General features: G+C 34.8%; 1 protein-coding gene across 10 annotated transcripts in view; it reads right to left on the reverse strand.

The window, feature by feature from the left end:
• The window catches only part of LOC131065319 (3-oxoacyl-[acyl-carrier-protein] synthase II, chloroplastic), a 59,741-nt gene extending 41,670 nt beyond the window's left edge, over positions 1–18,071 (reverse strand). The window contains exons 1-14 of one of the 10 annotated variants that reach the window (XM_057999793.2): positions 17,918–18,049; positions 17,665–17,707; positions 16,797–16,873; positions 15,869–16,441; positions 15,402–15,607; positions 14,828–15,031; positions 14,579–14,689; positions 14,385–14,480; positions 14,234–14,279; positions 6,376–6,455; positions 6,182–6,250; positions 5,969–6,053; positions 5,723–5,877; positions 5,528–5,608 (exon numbers count right to left, since the gene is read on the reverse strand). In XM_057999793.2, the coding sequence (XP_057855776.1) occupies positions 5,528–5,608; positions 5,723–5,877; positions 5,969–6,053; positions 6,182–6,250; positions 6,376–6,455; positions 14,234–14,279; positions 14,385–14,480; positions 14,579–14,689; positions 14,828–15,031; positions 15,402–15,607; positions 15,869–16,241 (1,506 nt within the window). In that variant the 5' untranslated portion in view covers positions 16,242–16,441; positions 16,797–16,873; positions 17,665–17,707; positions 17,918–18,049. Of the gene's footprint in view, positions 1–3,413; positions 3,612–5,527; positions 5,609–5,722; positions 5,878–5,968; positions 6,054–6,181; positions 6,251–6,375; positions 6,456–14,233; positions 14,280–14,384; positions 14,481–14,578; positions 14,690–14,827; positions 15,032–15,401; positions 15,608–15,868; positions 16,442–16,777; positions 16,874–17,315; positions 17,419–17,664; positions 17,708–17,917 lie in introns of those variants that run through there. The other 9 variants (XM_057999797.2, XM_057999792.2, XM_057999796.2 and 6 more) reach the window with 9 other exon arrangements.
• Positions 18,072–27,626: the final 9,555 nt, after the last annotated feature.

Here is a 27,626-nt window from a genome sequence, read left to right on the forward strand (position 1 = left end):
AAGCTCTTTGCAGTACGATGTGATTTTGTTGGAATCACAAGGGGACTTACATTAGATGACCTGAACGTCTGATTTGCTGGAATCACAAGTCCTATTTACTAACTGGAAGATAAAGAAATGAAAAAAGATTAAGGTTCAGGAAGTCTACTCTAAGACCTAGAATGCGAGAAGATGGATGAATGGCTAGGTGGAATCCTACTGGGCTGGGTCTCATCATCAGGTTGAACAATTCAACACCAACTCAGTGCGATCTTCTAAGGGATGTTTCAAATATGTTCAAATCGTACACCATCAGATATTGATCACCATTCAAGATAATGCATGAACAACAAAGGTGTTACGACTCGGGATTAAGCTCATTCTATGCCAGTTGACCACGCAAGGGGCACTTACAGTCAGCAAATCTTAAATCTTCCTTTTGAATCCTAATTTCTACACTTCAAGATATATTATTAATTGTGAAATGTTGTGTAGGTATCAAGATGGCGACTCCCAAGCTCGAAAGATCTACAAGTCGGAAGACTCTCCTCAGGGAAAATCAAGCCAGATCAAGGACGATCAAGCAAGGACAAGGGCGACCTTCTCCAGTCTAGCATCGACAAGGACGGCCTTCTTCGGACTAACATCATCAAGGGCGACCTCTTCCAATCCAACATTACAAGGCGAGGTACATCAACAACCTGCAAATCAAGGACATGAGAAGTCAGAGCAAAGGGTTTGTTGAAGAAGCAAATAGTTCCAGATGAATTAATTAAAGCTAGCTTCTCAACAACATCAAATTGAATATCTACCAAGCTACAAGTGTCAGACGAGTTGGCATCCTAGTCATCACTCCTCTAGTCAGATTGGTCCACCTCAACATATCCAGATTCAATGTACCTAACTCATGGAAGGTGGCACAAACTTCGATGTACCTACCCCGGCTATCCATTGGTCGAATTTTCCAGAGAGAACATGTGTCCAAGCAATACAATTATATCATTGGTCAAGCATTAAATGTTATGTAATGGTTGTAACAAACCCTAATTAGGGTTTTCATTGTAAAATCTTGGCCATTGATCTCAAATTGATCTAAGCCATCGAATTGTATTGAGGGCACTATATAAGCCCTAACATTTCATTTGTAAAGGGATAGAAAATAGTTGGAAGCAGTTAGAAGACGGATAGAGAGTAGTTAGAAGGTGATTAGCTAGTTGATAGAATAGCAATTAGAGTAGAGTAGAGAGAGAAGGCAAAGATTGTTGCCAAGATGTTGTTGTAAAAGACTTGTAACTTCATTGAAGAAATGGTGAAATTTATGGGTCGATTCGACAATTTGCATGGTCTCTATACTTCTCGTATTTGATTTCATGTTATTAGATGAGTGGAAGAAATGTGCTTGATTGATGGTGGAATTCGTATATCCATACTACTAGCTGTTTGTTGATTGCAGACTTGCCTTGCGTAGTCAACTGGAATCGTTTAGCTTAAGCCTAACTTCAATTATCGCTTCTTCATTGATATGCATCAACCTGATGGTGTCTATGCCTGCAGTGATGATTTGAACATCATAAAGCTTTCCTTCGAAGATTGCACTAACCTTGTGGAGATGGTCCAGGGATGTCAAAACAAGACTTAGTTAGAATTTCATCAAAGATCATTCATTGCTCCTACATTCTTAGTGTTAAGATTAGATCCTTTCCTCGCCCTCATCTTTTTTCCTTTTTTCAAGTCAAAGCTAGTAAGAGCTTGTGTTCCAGCAATATTCAAAGCAGATCAGACACTCAATCATCAAATGTAAGTCCCCTTGTGATTCCAGCAAATCACATCATACCACAGAGAGCTTTTCCACACGTAGAGACCCTACAACGAAGAACCTTGGAGTCATCCTGATTGATCCTTTTCCGCGATATCTTCAGCAATCAGAGGCTTTACTCAAGAGAGGATAAGGTACCCTTAGGTATTTTATTCTGTGTTTGATAGTGTACAAAATACACGTCAACATGATCATTATTAACACAATCTATAAACGGAAATCAAAAAATTGGAAACCAACAATATATTATTATAGGCTTGGCCATGTATCAATTCTCTCATCTCCTTCACTATTTGGCATACTTACAAAGAAGACAATGGATCAGCCAATTAGAAAATATTGCAAAATCGATATGGTTGAGAACCAAGAAGTTAGCAATAATGTTAATGTTTGAGAAAAATGCATTCCCACATTAATATCAAGGGATAAAACCGACTCCATTTCTCATGAGAAAAGATCCCAAGTGTTTAAAGAGTACAAGATGATGATTACTAGGCATATTTAGCAATGGTTGAGATGGAGAGAGATCTCCCAGCATGATAAGATAGCAAGCAAAGGTTAAATGCCATGGCAACATTAACTCTTGTCATCCATTATCGAAACAAATTGGTATAAAACACTACCATCCACCGTTGGCAGCAACGGTGTGGATATATGCATCCATCTCACCATTGATACCTACCAAATAGCTTTGCCTGGAACAAGTTTTGAACTAACAAGTGTTTAAACCTTGTTACCGGCCTTCTATTTAGTGCCTATTAGAGGAGAAATATCTCATCCATGTTCATGGGCATGCTACTAATCCTAGGCAAGGAGAAGCAGAGGGGGGGCTCGATGACTAGTATAATGATGAAGAATCATGTGCTTAATGAGATGCTTCAGATTGTTGCTGCGGACCTGACTGCCAATAGGAAATGGGGCATAGATGACCACTGGTTCCACAAACGTGCAATGGAAATCATTTACTACAACTAGTAACCCATTGATGGAGCCAAGAAGGAAGCAAATGGATAAAAAGGTGGAGTTCTTGAAGCAAGCAATGATTCTTGGCAGGGAAACAAGAATCAAATGGATCATTTCCCTAATTACAAAAAGCTCTAAGAAGAGGATAACTAAATTTACTCACAAAATATATGACTGAGAACCATATAGGCTAGATATAGTGTATATGCTTCTATAATTTTGGGACATTTTGTTTATAGAACATTAATTAGTGGAATTCTAGAATTTTACTACAATTAAGAAAAGCTGGAAATGCAAAAGTTTTTATATTATATTTTAATGAAAACAGGTGTAGTCTCCAAGACTGCAATATACTTGGCCGACTTATATATATATATATATATATAAAGTTTTAAAAAATTAATTTAAACATTGTAAATATGTTAAATTTTACATATCAATAATTAAAATTTAAAATATTAAATTTTTATACAAGGAAAAAAGATAAAATGGCCACATTTTACATTTTAAGGTATTAAATTTATAGAAAACAAAATAAATAAAAACAAAAAGAACAAAGATTTAAAAACAGATGTTATTAAGTCTGGTAGGGCTTTGCCTCCTGTAGCTGCAGCTTCCCCACAGCACATTGCAGCACTACATAACTCTGTAGTGACACTCAACAGTCAACAAACAAACCCTCCTGTCTAATAACATATGCCTCTGACATGGGCTTAGCTTCTGAACTCTTGAAACAGAATCAAATTGCTTCGAATTCCATTGATTCTGTCAATAAAATCTCTATGAGCAGCCACCATCTCTACACTAGTGAGCGTGAGACTGTCAACATGAATAAAACAAGCAGCCACCACATCTGCAAAGAGAAAGCAGAAGACTATCAACACTAAACACCCAGTTTTCAACGACTCAACATTCACAAGACAATGACTCAGAACAAAGCAAAATAAGAGTGAGGCCCACAAGAATATATCTCAAAAAACCTAATTAAAAACATGTTTTTAAACTATATTTTAATGACAAACCCTAAGCCTTTTTCCATACAAATTTTGGGGCAAACTAAAATGATTTATTTTTGTTTTCTTTAAGTCCACCAGATTTCAATCTTTACATTAGAAATTTGGCAAACCCAGAGACAGAGGTACCAAATACCAAGAAACTGCTTTAGGCCACTTAATAATTAACTGCCAGATGTTTTATCCAGCGCCTATCCATGCATAAAACATAAGTTTCTGCCCACAGTCACCAGGAAAGTCGGCATCAAAGACACATCTGTACTCACATTTCCAGTAAGTATATTCAAAAGTTAATAGTCACACCATTATCATAAACTCATAAAATGGCACTATCTTAAAAATGATCTTTCACAACTTTTAGATAGCATGGCAATCGATAATTGGCTGCCAAAAGTTTGCATAGTCATCAGCATATGCACTTGGCAATAATCTTTTACAACATTGTATTAGTCGCACATTATGCAAAAGTGCATATAACTTACCATTACATCTTCCTGCATGGATGCAAGTCTACACAAAGGCATGGATAATGGTTTATTTGAGAATGGAAAAGAAAAGAAAGGTTTCTTTAATGGAAATGAGATAGGTGGCAACAAAATGCAGGCCAAGTCTCAAGACAGGTGTAAGTTGTTAGATGGTGTTTTAAGACATATCATAATTCCTTGTAGGGTCACTGCCACCTCAAGTACAACAGAATATTTTCAAATGAACTAGTACCAGATACAAACAAACTACATTGTGTCACTTAACTGTCAGATATTTTTATTGCCATCTACCTATACATATAAGAATTAGGTTTCTGTCCATAGTCATCAGGAAACTCAGGTTCATAGACATACCCATGCCCAAATCCCAATAAGCATATTCAAAATTTAATACAGCCACACCCTTATTTTACCCTCCCATAAAATGGCACCGCCCCTCCACTACCCATGTCCCTAATCTCCAAGTGACCACAGACCACATCGATATCTGTCAAACTGTTGTCTAGCAGTAAAGTAGATAACTTTTGCAACGGGTGCTTATTCAAAACTTGGCATAATACCCCCTCTTGTGTGAAATGGCAAGGAAGTTGACTTTCAAATGGTACATCATGGTTTGCAAACTCGCCAAGTAGTCACAAAAAATTCTCACACAATGTTTTCGCAGAGTTAAATCACAACTCACTGAAACATGAGAAATTCTCAGTAAAAAGTGCCCAAAACACTGCAAAAACTACTATTTTGACTGTCCCTGTTGCACGCCCTAAAAATGCTTGTATAGTGAAACATGTGCCCAAAACACAACTGTAGACTTGAAAACATGACTGTTGAGTTAAAAACTTCATTCTTTCTGCCTTGAGTAATTTTTTAATTTGCCAAGTTTTTCCGAGATTCTCCGGAGTTTTTGCTGAATTTTTAAATTTCAGGTCTGTTGAGTCCAAGTTTGTGATGTTGAGTACAAGTTTGTGAACTATGTTTCATCCACATGAAGAATTAAAAGGGCATTGAGAGGTAAGAAAATACAGGGCACAATTCTAGACAGCTAAAACATTGAAAGCTTTTGAGTCTTTACAAGTTGATTTGCTATAAAGAGTGTCTATCCCCTGGTACCAGAAAATCTCCCTCACAATGGTCAGTGTTTCAGTTTTCACAGTACCAGAGGGATACACCTTATTCTGCTGATTGTGCGATTCAAAAAAATTATCCATACTGCCTGTCTTGACTTCACAAATCACTGTTGTTCCAGAATATGAGATAATCATAAAATTAGTTACCTGGACAGTTGCAACGGCTTCTACAGCTCCAGCTGCACCCAGCAAATGTCCAATCAACGATTTTGTAGAATTCACCTTCAGCTGAAACAGAAAAATCCAGCCTCATGATCAATCAAATGCAAATGCACTGTTTGAGTTCTCCAAAATCACTTCAAACACACCCTAAATTTAACATTGCCATAATTCAATAAGCACCTCAGGATTATTGCCAAAACAACGGATCAAGGCTTTGTACTCTTGCAAATCACCAGCTTTAGTTGAAGTTGCATGAGCATTCACATAGTTTACACTTTCTTTACTTACACCTGCTTGATGCAAAGCCTTTTCTATACATAAGACGACACCTGTGCCTGAAAACACTCAAATGTCTGAATAAGAATTGAAATTAGCAAGGACCCGTGAATACCAGGAAACGTACTGAAATATTTCAGAATCTCATACCTTCTGGATGAGGCTCTGTCATATGATAAGCATCAGATGTAGAACTTCCTCCGAGAAACTCAGCATAAATCTTTGCTCCTCTTTTCTGGAAAAACAAGAAAAATTAGCAGGCCCAAATCATTCAGGTTATATTTATTCATATAATTCCTACCAAGTAGTTTGTTTCCCAAAATTCAATCACTGGCAAAAGATGCTTTTTGTGAAAGGGTGCACCTTCGCATGTTCTAATTCCTCCAAAAGAAGAACTCCTGCTCCCTCCCCCATGACAAACCCATCACGATCCTGTCAAAACATGGAAAGTTGTCTTCAAACGAAGAATCATGAGATGCTTTGACATCATTGCAAAATACAGGAAACTCAATGAATTAGATGCCATAAAGATGCAGTAAATGGACAAATAATCATACAGCATCCCATGGCCGCGATGCTTTTGTGGGATCATCATTTCTTTCCGATAATGCTCTGCAAGCTACAAATCCCCCAAGACCTGTAGGCAATCATACCTCTTCCAGATCAAAACTCAGCGAAAACTTCCAGAGGGTGACCAGACAGCAGTAAAACCCATTAAAAGCAAATCTTTGAATGTGATTAGTATACAATCATTACATAATCTTGTTAAACCCAATTCAGTATCACAAGCAAAATAAGTGAAGAAAACAGAGGACCACTTACTCTTCAAGGCATATTAGACTATAAATGATCTCAATTGAAGCAAACACTGAAAATAATAATATAGATGTTGCCCCAATGATGTCAGAGTACCCAAGTGCATGAGCAATCAACATCAACCAAAGAAAAACAGATGAGAAGAATAAGTGGCTTGCTCATGCACAACAGCATAGCATAGTTGCAATGAAGCCTTGGAGCCTTGCACAGGAACAGATCTTTGCATAGAAATTGGAGCTTGTGTGCTAGGCATACATGAGCAGATTGAAGGTTCGCATACTGAAGTCATGCACATACATTGAACCTTGTGCAATCCTGTACATTGGAGCAAATTACGTGTTGGTGCACTCACTTGATGAGTGATGTCTTATGCAACCCTGCACATTGGAGCAACTGATGTCTTGGGGCACTCACTTAGTCAGCAATGTCTTGCACAACCATTGACATTCATGCACACTTGCAGAAAAGAAAAGATGATGTATCACCCACAAAGTTAAAGGTGAAAACTGAGATGGAATAACAGTTGTTTTGTGAACTGTTCAACTTCCTTGACTGTGTTATGTGCCATGATATACTTGTGTTGATGTCGTTGCAAAATCAGTAGAGGTTGCTTGGTAAGCAAAGCATGAAAATATGCAGACAGCAGCATGAGAGAAGACTTGAGTTGTTGCAACCTGTGTGTACAAAGAGTTTTTGTGGATATCACGTTGGGGAATTTGTATTGTAATTTCTCAATTTTGGAAATATAAGAAGCAACCCTCTGAACCCATTTCTTTGTTTTCATCATTGATGTTTAGTTTTGCTATTTTCTTGTTTTAACTCTAAGGGTTGCATGGTCTAAGGCATCCCTTCACTGAGATTCCTAACTGCAACTGCATCATTCAATACAGAGCAGGTTTTCAACCTGCAGAGTGAATTATGTTTTCCACATTTGTCAGTTTGATTAGAAAGCAGTGAAAGCATCTTTCAATACAGAGGTCGTTAAATAAAAATTATAGTGAATGTACTTGTTGTGAAAATTGTTTTAAGGAAACAAAATGGCAAATATAAGGATTCCTCTTGCGAAAGGTAGAAGAAATTGACCACCAAGAGTGGCAAATTTGGCAAATTTGATGCAAGATCTCCAAACAATGTTGGAAACTATGCAGGATGCTCAACCAAGAGAAGCAAATGCATTTGCAAGTGATGAGAAGGTCCTTGAAGTGCACATCAATGAATTTGATCAAGACCCAGCAGAGGGTAGGTTGTTGAGAGCCATATTCAAATAGGTGGCAAACCACACATGGACATTCTAAACTATTCAAAGAATATGTTTTAATTTTGACAGTTTAGATTGTGGAATTGGATAAGTAATTTATGTATGAAGCATAGACGACACAAAGACAATACAATTTGCATGTACCAAATTGAAAGGATATGCATCATGGTGGTGGTATCATATTCAAATTGATAGATGAAGATAGGGCAAGGATAAAATTAGAGCTTGGAATAGAATGGTCACCAACTTAAAAGCAATTTTTTTGTGTACAAGATGAGATGAATGTAATGTCCCCAACAAGATATTAATGCAATTATTATTTTAAAGTTTAAAATCCTATGCAAATATTAAATATTTTGGATAGATACATTTAGGGTTTATAAATTTTAATCAGCTCTTACAAACCTAGAAATTTCTCCTTGCATTTACTCATTATTACTAAACCCTAAAATTAAAGATTGGGTTCACAAATAAAAATAAGTTGCAAATTTAAATGTTAACCCGAATTGCAAACACTATTTTGCATTCATCGATACCCTATATTCAAATCGAGTCCACAATTGTAAAATAAATTGCAAAACATTTCTTACATTCGATAGGTTTACAATGCATTGCAAAACCCTACTACAACAGCAATAACAAACTATAAACGAAGCCTTTACACCCACGACCACCAACAAGTCAATCAAACTCGATACAGCAAAGACCACCATAAAAGCTCTAATACAAACTCTAGTGAGATCGCCCTTCTAACCAAAGAAGTTTCATCCTTTGACATGCACAACTAAAGAGGTTGTGTCATCTAATCATTTGTAAATCCAAGGGTTTTCATACTCAAATATAGCTGATCAAACACAATAGTTCAAAATAGTTCTTCAATTAGGGATTTTGGTGTATGTATTCATAATAATCTCTCATGAAGGCTTTGAACCTTGAATATCCCTAGAAAGAATGTCAGGATTTGCATTTAAGTCCACATCACTAGAAAGGTATGTCATCAAGGACATCCATTCCTATCAAGTATTGTTTTCCCTTAAATCAAGCACAAAATTGCACCCACATGTGCAAGGTGGTCTTGGAAGGCATGGGAATGTTATTACATCGATCTACATCTATCCTTTGCAAAAATGGTGCAAGGTCCAATGGGTTTTGAAATCCTAACCATTGCAATAATGGCAACAAAGATTATTTTCTTTGTCATTGCAGCTAGAGGTAAGCGTAGATCTGCCTCCTAAACACTAAATAATATTTTAGGCGAAAGGGAACCAGGTAGCCTTCCGGTAGGCGACTTACAATACTCTCCCTCAATGCAATAAATAACTAATTAAATTTAGGGTTCGCCCTCACTTCTTCCCTAACCCTGCAGAAAATGGTGGAATTAATGTGCTAGGGCACTTGGAAACAATCTACGAGCAGGCTCCATCAAGGTTTCTTAGGAATATATGTTTATGCCCATGTTTATGCCCATCTCGGGACTCTCCCTCGAGGCTTCAAAAATATATGTCCTTACCCATCTTGGGATTTACCCATCTAGTAACTGAATTACTCTGCCTTTCCCTACACAAACCAACCTGTCCTCACAAAGGCATTAACAAATGATTAAGGAATGGGCTATGAGTACACTAACTTCTAATGTATTATGAAGTATAGGAAATTAAGTATGACTGTCATACATATTGCAATCTATATTAATATTACTATTAAATTCTGCATAAGACATTACCAGGTGTTGTCGAGTAATTATGTCATATCATAATTAGAATGTTAAGTGTTTTAAGGGTCGGTGGTTACTGTCATCCCCATGCATACCACCAAGAACAAGGATGTTACTGCCTGTAACTTAATAACAGTTCTGATCTGATCTGATCGATAGTGATGTCGCTAGATGCTTTTGATTCCTTTCCTTTATATCTCTCAATATGAGGGAGAGGTCACACCTCTTCATCATGTCTGTCCTTGGCAAGAGACACACCCTTTCACCATTAGCACCCTTTGAAAGAGTGCAACTCTTCATTATTTCTGCCCTTTGAAAGGGACACAACCTTTCACAATCACATCTGCACTTCTTATTTAAATCAGATCTGCACTTCTGATTCCCAAAATACCCCCATTCAAAAGAGTTCTCTTCTCCCTTTTATACCTCATATTTGGGGGAGTCACAACTTATCATTTCAAGCCTTTTGACCATTCATTAATTTTAATTTTTAATCAAATTTTAATTATATTTAATTAAGTTTTTTTTATCTTAATTTTATTTTTTTATTCTTTTGTATTTTGATTTTAATATTGTTATTTATTATTACATAAAATTTCAAAGTGGGGACATTACAGATATGAATCTCAAAGACTAAATTGAAGAATTGTATCGCTTGACCATTCACATTGGCCAAATAGAAAATGGCACAAAAATGTGTCATTGCCCCTCCCTGATCATTATATATATAAAAAACCTAAAAATAATAATCATTATTTATTAATTAATATAATATTTATCAACGAATGATTTTGAAATTTTATTTTTTTTAATTAATAATCATTTATCAATAATAATATCCTTGAAATATTTAAATTAATATTATATTACATAGATTACAAACAAATTTTACAATCGGCCATCATGTAATATTTATCGATGGTTCAAAAAGACAAGACCATTGAGTATTGCTAATTACTGATGAACATTAGCGGACATCAACCACTTAGTTTCTACTCCGATATTGGAGTGCTAATGTACAACTACTATACCTAAACGTGATGATTAGCTAATGGAAGATATCCACAAAATAAAGTAACGCAACATTAGTAACACGGGAGTTAGGAATTGATTTGTTGTGATATTGAGAACAGTTCCACTCTATAAACAACAACAATAATATTAAGAAATATGCTTATCAAGAGAGCATCGATTTAATATAAGAAATGGTCTAAAACAATTAAGACACCTAAATGGCAGTCGTTAATAGCTATGAGAATAGCGATTAGTATGGGCAACAATTACTTGCAAAAGGAGCGATTAAGGCATTAACCATTGTTTATGAAAAGAGACGATTAAGGAAGAGGTATATCGCTTCACATCCAAAGGATGTAGTCTTTCGAGTTTATAAGATATATATGGAGGATCAATCCAATTTTCAAGAAAATCATCAATTACTTTCTGATTCTTTTACAACCTTATTGGATAAAGGGAAGAATAAGGAAGACAAGATGACTAATCCAGAACTGTCATAAAGTTTACCGACAGCAACATCCTTGTTATTGGTGGTATGCTTGGAATGTGTTTAATAAGTATGTGTAATATATGAAGCCCGATAATGTCTTTATACAGAATTTGAATAATAATATTAACTTAGACTGAAATATTTACTATGGCAATACATAATTTCATGATAGTGGCAGACCAGATCTGACATGTGTCAGTTCTGTCTGCCATTGCCAAGCCCTAAATATATTAATAATTAAAATTGTTTTAAGCAGTGGTAGTAATATAATTTATTTGATAGGTTATTAGCAAAACACATCTTCAGAAAATATCAGTGTCAATCAGCATCAATTATCGATCAAGGAGGAGAGATTAATAGTCTGCAAATTGTCCAGATCAGATGAGAACTGTTATTAAGCTCCAGACAGTAACATATTGGTCCTTGGCGGTATGCACAGGGATGTGCTTAATATATACAACCTGATAATATTCTTTATGCAGGATTTAATAATAATATTTAGTGGTAATACTAATGTAGATTATAATTAGTAAGGCATTCATACTAATTCCACATACAGTGGTAGACCAGATCTGACGCATGTCAGATCTGTCTGTCATTACAGCTATTAGAAAGACTAATGCTTAGTGTTTTAGGATATGGGAGTGTTAATATTTTATCGTAAATATAATCTGATTTATTTATTTATATAAAGGACAAATAATATTTTATAAGAACTACAGTGCAGTAAAACATACAGAATAAAATTATCTGAAAATAAATATATATATATATATATATATATATATAGGAATAATAATTTGAATTAATAAATAAATCTGAGATTATAAATCAGATTGAATTATTATATTATCAATTCAATATCAAGAAAAAGATTATGTCTTCACCAACTGGATTCATGTTAAGATAGTTTTGTCCCTTAATCAATTTAGTTAAGTCATAAGTATGTCGAGATAGCTTAATTATGGTTAACAACAGACCTAAACCAAGAAGGGGCCATTACAGAATGTCTGAAGGTATGTAGATGGATTGTGCATTTCCATTTACAGTGAGTTTGGTAAGAGCAATTTGAACTCAATGAAAAAAGCTTATCATTATGCATTTAAGGCAAGAGAAAAGTTGTCTAGAAAGCAACAAAGCATAGCATGACGAAAAAGTAAGTTTGCATGAGGACTAGGAAGTGTGGTGCGCAATGACAAAACAGAGCAAGCATATCCACATGAAGGAGAAGCAAGCACACCACACAATCAATATCATTCACAAAGAGGAAGAGGATGCAAACAAGGTAGAGGCTTCTCCACAGCATAATTCAAAGGTGGGGAAGTGGGAAATGGAGCATTCAAGCATCCACACACATAGCAAAACCTCAAAACAAAACAAAAGATTCATTTGTAAAAAAAATGTAGGCAAAAAAAACCAAAAACTTGAAAAAAATCTATCTCTTTTGTAAAAATCTTCCTCTACGATCTCCATGGCAACAAATAAACTCTTGCAAATATGTAGGAATAGCAATCCAACCAGTTTGGAACATTCATTGATCAATCTTCAACTCTATTCATGCAATAGCAAGAAAAAATAAAAGTTGTTTAAGGATGAATTATATTTTTTTTTTTCATTCACAATATAAGAAATTTGTTTGTTTTGTCTTTTAGATGTCTTGAATACCGCATTTTAGGGTTTCGGGGGTGGATTTTGCTTTTTGTCCAGATTAGAAGTTAAAAAATTAAAATTTTGAAAAAGCATCAAATTTTGCCACCTAGCAACAGGTACCCACCAAATTCGCTGTGGGTACATCCGAGTTCATCTTGAACAAACCCGCAATCTTTTTGTAAGACCTGGGCAGCCCATCGGCAGACCAAACCCAGACCCTTATCTAAGCTGGACCAGACCCAAATCAGGAGCCTTTACCCTATGGACTAATAACTCAACTTTCAGGAAAGCAAATTCAGGGATAAATCAACCCCCTTTCTCAGCAAAGGTTGGTCCAGATACTATGGAGTGGCAGCTACAGGAATCTCTTTTTTATGAATATAGGCATATGATATCTCCCCCTTCTCCAACTTTCAAGTTGCCTGGTATTTAATGCTTTGTTTTGGAGTGCCTTGAATGGTAATATGGTTAGATACAGCCTAGTACATGGATTATGAAACAGCATGGGAGATTTATGTAAGTGCATAGGAAGATCAAAGAAGGCATTCAAAAGATCTGTTGTATTGTGCAAGGAATCTGAGGAAATGAAGGAATACAAGGATACGAGCATTGAGAAAGAAGTATCAGATTAAAAGCTGAGAAGAGTTTTTAATATAGTTGGAGTAGAAGTTCTGTCCTTTGTCATATTGGTTTTGCGAAAGGATGGTTTGAGAGGCTCCAAGCATATGAGAACAAATGAGGCCATTTGAGGCTATGCAGAATTTCCAGAGAAGCTGAGTTGAAGGTGGAAAATGAGGGTGGATGAAAGTGGTTTTGCATTCCCTCATGGAGGTTAACAAATTGCTGTTCACAGATGTAAACATGGACAAGGAAATAGAAGGAATAAAGCAAGATGCTGAGGAAGTGCAGGTTAAAATGGAGGAGTTTACACCTGGATTATCTTCTACAGACAACCATTTATCCAATGTTGAAAACTTCTGTCAACATATTGCAATGCTTGTGGAAAATTTATGGGTGGTTTTAAGAGATAAGAATCTTGAAATTTCCAGCTTGTTTACACTTTACAGCACCATTCATTACTGGAGTTCTGATCCAAATACAATGATTTTATAGAAACTGGAGTTATGCTTGTAGATATGTGTTTTTTGCTGTTCTATTGGCTTTAAGCTTTGTGGTTTTGTTCAACTCTTTTATATAGGGTGTAGCAGAAGTATAGTGATGAAATTTAATATATCAACTTGTAATAGCATTTCAATTGGGAGTGGACCCCAATAGAACACAGAGCTAAATTATCTATAAAATAATAATAATAATGTTGAATTGTTAGCATGCAGAAAACAAAACTAGAACACCTTTTCTCTAAAATAACATTCTCCCAATAAAAAAGCAAGAATATAAGCATGTGCAAAGATATAAACTATCAAGGAATAAAAGTAATAGACCCACCCAAAAACAAATAGCAGTTAGACTTACCAATTGGAATAATTGCAGCATCAGAACCACCAGAGAGCATGACATCCTAAAAACACAACATTTGAAATTTAGATGATCCAATGCCTCTGCAACAACATTTATCTCTCTTTACAAAATACAAAGGGCAAAAAGAGAAGAGTAAATGGCTTACAGCTTCTCCTCGAATGATGTGATTTGCAGCACCTATGAGACAGAAATTGCTTGTTGCACAAGCAGTAGATATAGAATAGTTTGGACCCATCCATCCCTGCAATTGAAACATTCAATATGCAAGAGTAAGTGTGCATCTATTCTGCATAGTTCCAAACATTAGGTAAGCATTTAGTAGCTAAATAGTTAACTAACCAGATCCATTGCCATCATTGCAGATCCCATATTTGTTGTAGCAAAAGGTACACAAAATGGGTTCATTTTCCTGTAAGAAATCCTTAGTGCTTCTACTGCATCATTGAATACCTGAAGGAACAGTTTCCAATTAATGTGAGAATAGGTAATACTTACCAAAAAACTACCCTCACAGAAGTGCATGGATATCCATTGATGATTACCGCTTTTGTTGGCTGCAAGCAGATGTTATCGGAAATTTGACATTACCTTCATTCCACCCAATGCAGAACCAATCAAAACTCCACATTTCGATTTGTCCAAATCTTTGAGTACTTCCTCATCCATTCCGCCATCTGCCAGTGCTTTCTTTCCAGCAGTAAGCATGTAAAGCATAAATTTATCCATTCGTTTTGAAAGTTTTGGTGCAACCCAACCATCTGTTGAAAATGACTTTATTTCACCTGCTATTCTCTGCATAACACAGCCAGTAAATCAGACAATAATTTCATCTTTTCTTATTAATCTTAAAAGGAATTTTCAATTGTCAAAAACACTTTAAATACATTCATTAAACCACTACCATGTCAAGTATAAACTCTGGATTTATTAACTCTCTTCTAGAATTTCTTGCAACAAGTAATGCGCATTTTTAATTTATCCATCGTGAAGTTCTAATCATTTGATAAATGGACACCAAACTAGAATGCTAATTTAATGCCTGGGGACTGAATTAGAATGCTAATTTATAGCCTCCCAAAAAATTGCCATCTTGTACAGTTCAATTGCATATTTTAGACTACAAGAAGCATCCTAGAAAAAAAAATATATATAAAACATTTACAGTTGGAAAATCCTTGCAGTCAAAGCTCTCGATTTCACTGATACCACTCTTTCCCTGAAGAAGATTATTGTAGAAAGTATCTGGATCGTGACCAAGGGAAGTCACAACACCCATTCCAGTCACAACTACTCTTCTTTGTTTAGTAGTCATTTTTTTCTTCTCTGGTGCACCTTTCACAGGTTGCACAGCAACAGCCATTGCTCTGCCTGCAAATTGAATAGACGGTATTACAAGACAAATTGCCCACATTTAAAATAGTGCCTCAATTCTGAGAGTTTGTGCCAATAAAGATCATGGATTCCTCTCTAAAATAAGCATACATAAAGAAAACATTCTATGTACTGTTAATCAACTGTGTACATCTATAATGAAGTAAAAGTATACAGTTTCTTGCAATAAAATATACAGGCGTTCCTGCAGCAATCTAAAATTGGGTATGCATATGTTAGAGAGATTAAATTGCTCACCTGTAGCTCTTAATTTCCGCCGTCTCCAACCAGTCTTCATAGGTTTGGATCCAAAGAAACTGTCTGGAAAAAACTGGGACCTCTTTGAGTTATTGTACTCTGGACATGCTTCAAAGGAAAAGCAAGAACCCAAACCTTGAAGGCTCGAGCCACAGAAGCCAACCAAACTTCCTCCTGGTACTGCATGATCCTTACAAAAGAGAGTCGACATATAATTTGATGACAGCTGTCTGGACCGGCCAATTCGCCTTTTAGCTCTCCTTCCCAGAGGAGAAGACATGGCCTTTGGCTCATTGCAAGAAACTTCAAATACAGTCCTAGAAACGCATGCAGCAATAAGCCAACTGCAGAGAGGTGCAACTGTTGTCGCCATTTGCACTTTGTAGAGCACAGTGTGCAAAAACTTAGCACTATATTCTTCCTTAAGCTAATATTTTGACAAATAAAGTTCAACTACATGATATGTTTTTGAGCAAATTCACTTGGTGAACTCTGCGGACAGGCTGATCCTATTTATAATTTTATCAGCTGTTTGACCCTATGAATTGCCTAAATGCTCCCCCAAATCACAACCTGGAATTCAAGAGATAAAAATAAGTATTTTAGAAAAACCAAAGTTACCAAAAGCTTCAGATTCTAAAACACAGCAACAAATGAGTAAATCGATGTGTGTGTGGTTGAAAAAAGCATAACTTCAATATGTTTAGTTCTGAAGTATAGTTGTAGGCAACCAAAAATGTTTTGCACAGAAGCACTCATACAGAGTATTACAGACCTCAAACAAGAATTATATATGTTCATCGAGATTTCAAGCAGGAATTTACACAAAGTTTACAGACCTCCCAAAATAAAACATTATCAATTCCTCTCTATTAAAGCAAACAATCATAATTATCCGGAAAATCATACCCTGACCCCTAGCACACACCTCCGTTTTATTCACGCATGTAAACATCTCTACACATCAGGAGGCTTTCGACTGATGTCATGTAGCGTTCCATTCGTCTGCCAGAAACATCTCTCAAAAATAAAGAGACTTCCAATCGAAGAGTTTCTTAAAAAAGTCAGATAATTGACATGGACTCTTTCATTATTTTCATGTCCAAGAAAACGGTTGAAAAAGAAGTAAAAAGATTTAATTAAAAAACTAATTGTCACATTCTTCGCTCATTTTTGCATGAAAGTTTACAACATGTTCTGTAGCAGAGAATTTTGTTACCGAAGTCCAAAGTGACATTTGATACATATAAGAAGAGAAAGCAATATGAAAGGCTGGGATGTTTCTGTGTACGGAAGCTTTATGAATTGATTGAAAAGGGGAATACACGTATTTTGAGTCAGTAGCATGTGCCTCATAAACTGCTTGATTGCATTTGCAATTTTCTTTAACTAGAAAAAACACATAATTAAGGAGTTTTCTAAAGTCTGAACATTTTCGATAACGTACCTTCAAAGAACCACTTGAGTTGGCCGAAGTAATAATGAAGAAAAATTTTTAACACAGAGGTTCAAAAACTGAAGCCTGGGCTCTGATAAACTCAGTTATAGAACTATCAAGAGAAGAAAACCTACTTAAAACAGAGACAATGGCCCAAAAAATCCTGAAATTTTTTAAACCTCAAAATCCTGAATATTGAAGGAAAAGTTAAAACGCGAAGCCATCAAAATGCATTTAAGTTTTAGAACAGATTTTTTTAGGTTTTCAAACAAACAGAAGCCTAATATATACTAATATATGTTCATCAAGATTTCCAAATGTAGAAGCAGCATTCCTAACAGAAGAACCTAATACTCACCAGCATTCACAAGTCAAAACAAAGAAAATTCAGAAAATGAAGCCTGAAAAAAACAAGTGAAATCGCATAAGCTTGATTACAGTCTTCGGACAAGCAGAGTCTATATTTTCCAATAAAAGTCTACCATTTACAGAGCACAATGCTAATCTAGCATTCAAACAGTAATGCGAAACATCACAAACGCTCTTACAGGCAGTCTAAGAGTAAATTACTTCTTAATAAGCCTAAAAAATAGGATAATCCAGAGAAAAACCTGCTTCCCCCAATATGGTCGCTGAAATCTGAATATTGGAAAAGAAAAATAGCTGGTTTGCACCTGCTTCCAAATGCAAAGATATGAGAAAATTATATTTCAATGGAAGACAATCCTGGCCCACATAGGTCATTTCAGAAGTACTGATGGTCAACTAAAGTATTGACGCATTAGCCACTGTAAAAAGTGACAGATGAGGTGGCATGTGGTAAATTGTAAAAACAAATACTTTTGCCATCTGTGATTTTATGCATGTTTCAAATGCATGCACACTACATTTGTCATCCTTCACTTCTCATTATGAAATAAATTAAAACAATTAATCCTTATAATTATAAAAGCACAAGTATGAGTCAGAGTTGTGTTTTTGTTAGAATTGATATTTTCAAAGATTTTTTTAAGTGTATTTTCTTTGTTTTCAAATATATTATTAATAATAATATATGTTTTTATAATTTATTAAATTATGGGATTATAAAGTAAGAGAGACAAGTAAAAAATTATTTATTTAAATTTACATTATTATAGATGGAATCTTGAAATTTAACTTATTTCTGTCGTTTCACAATTTATTATTTCATATATTTACATTAAGAGAATTTATCTTTATTTATTGTTTTGAGAGGAAACCAAAATACTTTAAAGTTTAGTGTGAAAAAAATTATAGGGAATTGCACCATAATTATCTTGGATTCAAATCTAAATTTTATTCTTTGGATATTCTTTACTATTAAATTCAAATCTAAATTTTATTCTTTGCATATTCTTTTTACTGTTAATGAAATATTTTTTTTAATTTTGTTTTCAAAAAAGTCATAAAAAGATTATAAGATTACAAAATGAAAAAGACAAAGTATGAAACAGAAATTTCTCTTTCCATTTTAAATTAATGTGAAGGCAGTATTGGTTTGCTAGCTTCTTCTATTTCTTTCACAATTATCCATTCAATCCAAATTTTGGCAATGCTTATCTTTGGTTTTTATTTATTTTTAAATGGAGAAGAAACCAAAAGAAATTTGTTCTACAATCCATTAAAATCATGAAGAACCATATTCACTATATATATACAATCAAAGTAATTATAATTGTCAATGGGTTTTTGATCTCTTGATAAAAATGTGTTTTGTTAGATATATGAAAACCTAGATGTTTACCAATATTTTCTGACTAGATTTGCACTAGGAAATAGATATTCTAAAGGTTTACTGTGACATGATGTTTCAATCAATTTCAAAGAATTTTCAAATTCAAAGCTTGAAGAATCGAACAAAAAATTTTGCAACTAATTGATAGAAAGATTGAATGTGTCAAACCATTGCATTGCCTTTTCTATGCTTCATGAGTTGGATTGTTTCAACTAGTCATCCTTAGTTGTTGGATTGTTTAGCTAATTGTACTTTTTATTGTAATGTGGTGAACTTTCTAGTTTTGTGATGCTATTCTGGTAGCCTTGTAATTTTTCCTTTCCTTTATTGTTTTTTTTAGATTGCTATTTAATCATTTTGTAAAAAAATTATTATTTTCAACTTTTATCAAAACAAAAAAAAATTAAATAATTTTAGATAAATTAACCTGAGATAAGCCTCCATACCATAAATAATGAAGTTGAAATCATACTCCAAATAATTTTAACAAAATCAATAACCTTAAATCCTTAAATCTCATGTTCCCAAAAAAATCATATAATTATATTGAAGTCAAATATATTATAAAATAAAATAATTATAAAGTATGATATAAAAATATAGTGATGCTAACAATAAAACGTGAACGTGTCTCCTCACATTACACGCTTCCAATCTCCACGTGATTTCGTCCCCTCGTAAGTTTAAAGTCGAGCAACTTAAAATCAAATCTTACGAAAAAAAAATCAACAAATTTATATTTTTTAGTTTAAAGTTTAATAAATATGATTAGGGCTGAATTGCTTTTAATTAAAATTTAATAAGATATATATGTTTAAAAGTTTGTGGTTTATTAGTGAATTTTAATGGTTTGAATAAATCTATTAAAATTAAATTTTGTTCAGTGCAAAGTTTTCAAATATCATAAGGGATAGAGGGAAGTTTGTATCTTTGGTATTTTTGACAAAATGGATACTCCTCATCTTTAATCAAAAAGATATTATGCTCCCATAATAAATTGCAAAAATAATTTAAATTTGATATTAAAACTCTCCAACAATCAATAAAAATACATTTCTCATCAACTCTTCAATAACAATAGATATTACTAATTTTATTTTAAATTATAATTTTGAAACTTTATTAAATTTTCAAATTATGAAGAAAAGGAAAAATAAAGCACTTTGTTTGGTGGGTTGAATGGTTTTTATTAAAACTTGGATGTAAATGAATATCTTATAGAAAGTTAATTAGACTCTGAAACTAATTTGAGATTGGGATAAAGAGGTGGACTTGTTGGATTGTTTGGAAGTTTGATGTTGAAATAGAGATTGATGTTCGATGCTAAGATAGAATCACTTTAAGCAACAGACTTTGATATAAACTTTAAAGGTTTTTGCCCCATCTATAAAATTTACATGCCTAGATTTTTAAACTATAAAAACCTTTGGTGAAAGAGAATATTGACATGTTTTTTTATGCTTAGGGATTCTTCATTGTAGAATTCATGTCCTTTGAAGATTGAATGGTTATCATTAGCTCTAGATTGTGGTTCTAGAAGGATTATATCTTAAGCCTAAACTTGTGGATTCCCTCCTTTTAAAGATTGAATGTTTATCCGTAGCTCTAGGTCATGGTTCTAGAAGATTATATCTTAAGCCTAACATTATGGAATCCCTCTTTTGACCATTTAAAAGGTTCTTTCTTCTATATAACTATTTAGGTTTACGACCTTTATCTATCTCTTAAAGTAAGTTGTGTTCATTTTATAAGGCAATTAGGAATTATTTATGTACCCTTTTAGATATGGCCTCTCAAACCATTTTTTTAATCATTATCATCCTAGATTAATGCACAAATCTATGTGGTGATTGTTGGCAGTGGGTCTGTATCCCTCGCGGGGATTCGCGACATGGTTTAACAACCTCATGTGGATTCTATAAGTCTAGTGGTTGTATCGGGCATTGACAGGTCGATCTTTTGGTGCAACAGCAACCCTAGCTTGTAACAAGTGGTATCAAAGCTAGGTCATAGGTTCGAATCACGCAGGTCGCGACGAGTGACGCTGGGAGGGGGATTGTTGGCAATGGGTTGGCGTCCCTCATGGGGATTCGCGACATGGTTTAACAGCCTCCTATGGATTCTATAAGTCTAGTGGTTGTATCATCCATTGGCAAATCGATCTTTTGGTGCAACGGCAACCCTAGCTTGTAACAATGACTTGGATAAAGAGTTTCTAGAAGAAATCATTTTGAAAAAGGACAAAAAAGAGTGGGTACAAAATTTAGACCTTATAAGCATTAATTTTAGATGACACTACTATTTTGAGAATAATTATTTGACTTCACATTACCCAAAAAGAAGAATTATCTCAAATTTTAGAATTTAGGAAGGAGGAGTTGTTGTACCTCTATCAACATGCCCCATTTAAATTTAGACAAAATGACGACTCTCTCTTTTCACTTTCACTTTTGTGTAGTTTCAAGTTTTGTCTCCTGAGCTATTGTGCTTCAACACTCCAATCAGTTAGAAGAGGGTGCATGATATTAATGTTATGTGATTAATAATTTCATTGAATTTCAATTTGTCTAATTAAAGTGCCCATTATTGTCTTAATATCTTAGAAAAACCCTTAAAATGTCATATTTAAAGCTTGTAGTAAAGTTGTGAGCTTTACACCAACTACAAGACAAAATCTTTCTTTGCCAAGGTCATGACATTCATATTTTACTTGTAAACCATTAAAGGACTAAAGAAATTATGAAAACTAATTTTTCAAAAAACTAAACTTGAACTAGATGGGACCCATTATCCCTAACTTTCCCACAAAAGAAAAATGACAAAATGTATTCAAGAAAATATTTGAAGAAACATGTCTTCTAATTAGATAAGATATAAGTCACATGTGCACATCCATTCATTCAAATGTTCCCTCCAAGTTGTACTATAATAGAGGAAGTTAGTTTTGCACAACTTTCATGTGGAAAGGGATTTGGGATGTGGACATTTTGAACAACCAATATACATATCCATGTATCCAATTCTCAACTCCATAAAATATTTTTGTATGATAGGTGATAGGTGATAAATACATTTACTATTTTAATATCTAAAATATGATATAGTTGAACTATTGGTTTGATTATTCCAATATTTATTTGTGTTCAATTGCATGTTAATTGTAGATCCTAATTTAATAACATGAAAAAATTGAATTTTTTTTGTTTAATCATTAATGTTGATCATTTTATTATTAGTTAAATTATGATGTGATAGTGACTAATGATCTAACTACAATATGATGACAAGATGGATGTAGGAAAGTATATTTCCTCCTCTAAAATGAGGACGGAGAGTATCATCAATGTGAGAGTTGTAGATTGAGATGGATAGTAACAATATCATGCCATCAATAAATAACTATTTCTACACACATGTAAGGTATCGTATGTCAATAAAGGTGTCGATCTAATGTAAGTGTTTGTCTTCATTGATTCATTCATAAGTGTCTTAGCTAGAATTAGCAGTTTGCAATCAAAAGTTATCTTGTTTTTGAGTTGTGGACTAGATGTGTGATCATGTTTGTTAACATGTTATTGTTGGCATATGCACACTCCAATGAGACATTGTATGTGATTGAAGGTTTTGTCATTGATGGCAACCTTGCAATCCTATGGCACCGGCAAGACATCATATCGGCAAAGCATTACACCGGCAAGATAGTGCACCGGCATCAGCAGATCACTCAGGACACTAGCACCGGCATAGAAGAAAACAAGTATACCGGCACAGAGGCCGACAAGATTTTTGTTATGTAATATATTGTTTATTATTGTAAGCTGACTTGGAAAAATGTAAAATGACTCTTATATATAAAGGAGATCATTGTAGACATTTGTAGGAGTGATGTGAAAGCAATTAAGGAAAATATTAGGTAGACCTAATGTGCGAAATATATGTCAAGGGTATATGTAAAGAACAAAGCAGGAACCGGTACTGAATTTGGCATTGAAGATGCTATTGTAAAATAGTACAAGTTATTGGATTAGTATAATCCTTATTGTAAGTCAGTGTGACTTCCCATTGAGCAGTGAGCTCTAGGCAGTTGGCCTTCCTGCATGTGCAGGCCCCTATTGTAAGTAATATTCTCTTATTGGCCAATGAGTGAATATTGTGGGTCACAAATCCCACCGAGGTTTTTCCCACACCGGGATTCCTCGTTAAACATCTTATGTCATGGTGTACTTTTCATGTGGATATTCTTGATTCTGTTTATTGCATTATTTCTTGCATTCTGGTACACTGTTACTTTATGTTCTGCATGTTTTAACTTAAGAAATTCTTATTACCGTTTAGATACTAATTCACCCCCCCCGCCCTCTCAGTATCTGTGGGACCCCTAACAATTGGTATCAGAGCCTGGTCCTCTATTTTCATAAGCCTAATAGCTTGAGGAAGATCTTGACACCGGTAAAGATGGAAAATCTGATGAAGCAACTTGAAGGAGCTCTTATAGACTATGATGTAGAGAAATTGAAAAATATCAAATTAGAAGATGATTTAAGGCCAGCTCAGGATATCATTCAGGCACTTCAAGAAAATTTTACTGTTGCAAGAAATAAGAGAAGAGAACTTTGTGAAAATTTGCAAAATGAGAATGATGAAAAGGAATCACTTAATGATATGTTAAGCAAGTTGAAACAAGAGATCATGACAACAAAAAATGAAATGCAAGATATGACTATGAGATTTTGCAAAGAGATTGAGGATAGGAAGAAGAATGAAGAAGAATTGACCAGAAGACTAAGTGATGCAGCAAATGAGAACGCAAGACTTAGCTATGAAAATGACATGTTGAAGACAAATCTGATGCACACCCAGAATGACTCAAATGAACTAATGAGACAAAAAGAAATCTTGGAAAGAGAACTGGAAACTGCAAATCAACACAAAGAAAAATTCAAGAAAAGCTCAGAGGAACTTGGTACCTTGCTGAAGAATCAAAAACCTAAAGGTGACACTTCTGGAATTGGCTTTGAAGTTGGTGAAAGCTCCGGTACTGCAAATACTCAGGATCACAGCAAACCGGTAAGACAACCTAATGCTTATAAATTCAATGGAAAATGTTTTAACTGTAATAAGTATGGTCATAGAGCAAATGAATGTAGATCTAGGAATTATCAGAATATCAATACACCCATCGGTCAATGTTCAAAATGCAACAAAGTTGGTCACAACTCTGAAAACTGCAGAATGAATGTGAGATGTTATGTTTGTGGAAGATTTGGACATTTATCAAATCAATGCAAAACACAAACCGGCATAGGTTATGGGAAAGCTATTCAGAAGAATAATGTAACTTGTTATGCATGTAACAAGATTGGGCATATTGCTAAATTTTGTAGAAGTAAAGGAACATCAGTAGACAACAAAAGTGCTAGCTTGAAAGGTAAAGAAAAAGTTGAAGAGGTTAAGCAAGAATTCTCAAAACAATGGATTAGAAAAGCTGATCTAAATATTGGGAATACTTCTCCACTGGTAGAACCAACCAATGCTTCACCAGTAGGACAAAGTGATGCTTCACGGGCAGGATAGAGCAGTGCTTCACCGGCAAGAAGTTCTTCATCTAATTGAAGAAAATTTCCTTGAGGGTTTGGCAATCTATTGATACATGTGCTAATTATTCCCTCAATTGGAGATAAGAAGTTGAAAACTACTTATTACCAGCAGACAATGTTAAGTGAATACTTAACCGGCATTCAATAAATGTGGTAGATGGTGAAAAGACATTATAAAGTAAGGTTTTGGCTCCATTTCATTTCACCGTGATTTCAAATTTTCAGAGAGCGCGAAGATTCCAAGCTGAGGCATTTCGAGCAAGAGGCAAGCACACTCCAAGCAATCATCCATCCAAGGCAGTAAAAGGTATTTAATCATGGCATCCACCTCTGCAATTGAATACATAGCAAACCCTACTGTTGTTGAAGTAATAAAAAGACCTAGGCCCGTATTTCAGTTAGTTCCTGAGATAGCAAAGAAGGATGATACCTTAGGTGCTTTTTCTCAAATCCCTAAGGGAGTTGTATATGCTGAAGACCCCAAAATGTACATCCACTACAACATTGAAGAGTTAGGAGATGAGGAAATCAAAACCATGTATAAAACTGTGATATGTGATGATACCGACAATATTAAAGATGAACACAAGATTATTGAAACCCTAGGATTTACAGAGATCCTTAACATTCCTGAATTTCCTAAGGATGTGATTAGGATAGTTTTAAGCAGAGTTCATGGAGAATTTTTCTAGTTAGATGCAATCCATAAGATCACCAAGGAAGCTGTGAAAGTTGTCACAGGGTTACCGACCACCGGTAAGAGACCAAATAAAACCAAAAAGGTTCCCAATGACCTAGTTACAAAACTAACTGGTGCAACATTCAATAAGAGGTCTCTAAGGGTTAATGATGTAAAAGATATCAATATGAGATTCATCAGTATGATATTAGGTTATAAAGCCACTCATGCTAATAGACTTAACTCAGTTTCAAGTTTATGCATTAAGAGTGCTTATGATATGGTAATAGACAATGCAAAAATTGACATATGTGAATGGTTAAAGGATGAACTAATTGACAACCTTGGAAAAATCAAGAAGGACAAGAAAGGAACTTTCAGATTTGGAAATCTATTAGTATGCCTAATGCTACACATAACAAAATAGGTTCCCGGTATAGGTTATAAAGAAATTGGATATGACATACCGGTAGGAAAACAATTGACTAAACTGTTCAATAACATGGGTGAGAACAAAGAGAAAAATATTCATAACTTTTTCCAAGCATTGAAGACCAAGATGAAGAAAAGAATAAGGTTATCTTAGAAAATAGTAGACAAATACAAAGATGATATATGCTTTGTTATTAAGAAAGATGAAATCTGGATGGAAGCAGTCATCCCAAGAACAATTTGGGTAACTGAGATGGGCTATGAAACAGATGACCACATAGTTGAAACATATGCTAAAGCACTTCTGGAAGCCCCCAATGAACCTAAGGAAGAAGTATTTGGTAGTGTTGAGACTATAGAAAGCCAAATACAATCAAAGAAAAGAGTAAAGAAGGTTGAGGCATTTGTAAGGAAAGGATCTAGAATTCAAAAGCCATTAAGGAAGATGTATTGAAGAAAACTAGCATAACAGAGGATGAGTTGGCAGCCCCACAACCTGAAACTCACCTATCACTGGTAGGTACTTCTTCGGAAGGTGACATGCCAGCAACTTTTAAAAGAGTTGTTAGAAAAAGAGATCCCTCACCGACAACCACTCCTTCACCTAGAAGAACAAGGCAAAAGCAACAAGCAATGAGATCTCCGGTTAGAATAGCCACACCAAAGAAGAAGCTGACACCAAAGAAGAAGAAAAGAACAAACAGAGACTTGGCACCTCTTGATGTACTGCTAAATGAAATCACAGAGGAAGGAAAACAGAAGAACATAGAGAAAATTTATGACACTCTAACTGCTGATGAGAAAGAGCAAGTTGAGAACAGTGTTATATTGCATATGGACATGTACAAGAAATTTTTTATGGAAGTAGCAAATGAAATTCCTGATGATGTATTCAAAAGACTTGAGGCCAAAAGGCAAGCAGTGATAGAATTAGATAAGAAAATAAAAATAGAGAAGCTACTTGCTGTATATCTAGTAAACTCTCCAAAGGAAATTGATGATTTGATTGCTCAAGCAAATCGGTCAGTATTCTCTACTGCACACCGGCATATTTCACTAATGGCAGGAAGAGTTAACGAAGTAACAGAGGAAATAGAAGATGGATGGGATATATTCCTGGTTGACAAAGAAAAACAAGAAGAGTACAGGAAACCTAAACCTATAAAGATATATCAGAAAGATAGAGACAAGGGGAAAGGCAAAGTTGGTGGACCACCAAGCATCAAAGTTAAAGACAACCTACCCCTACCAGTGAAAATAACAACTACTGAAGATCAACCGGCAGCAGAAAGTATGAACGTAGAGGATAACAATCCTAATTCTGAAGTCCTATATACTGTGAATGTTGATACTCAGAAGATCAACATAATAGTAGACAAAGATACAACTAATAGGTCAGATATGGCAAATGAGCCTCCGGTAGCAGGGGAAACAGAGAAACCGACAGATGATACAGAGAAAAAGGTAGAGACTGAGTCACAGACAGAGACAACACAACATATAGAGAAACCAATAGAGCTAAAGGCTCCGGAACAACATCAACCGGAACAGGTACATAAGGAAACAGTGCCATCGGTAACTAGTGAAGTAGGAAAACCAGTGCTTAAAGAAATGCAGACACAAACTAACCTACTAGAGGTCAATACAAGCATGGTTACTTCCACTAGTACTTAGATTGTTGGATCATCATCAGTATTCAAATCAACAAATGTGACTGAGGTATTACTTGATTCTATCAAGAAAATAACTGACTGCAGCTCATAGGCTTATAAAGCAATTGATGATTCCATACCAATTTTGAAGGTAATAGCTCCCAACTGTAATATAGATAATAAAGATTCTTTAGGACAATTGGA

The sequence above is a fragment of the Cryptomeria japonica genome, chromosome 4 (assembly GCF_030272615.1).
Source record: "Cryptomeria japonica chromosome 4, Sugi_1.0, whole genome shotgun sequence".
Taxonomy (NCBI): Eukaryota; Viridiplantae; Streptophyta; class Pinopsida; order Cupressales; family Cupressaceae; genus Cryptomeria; species Cryptomeria japonica.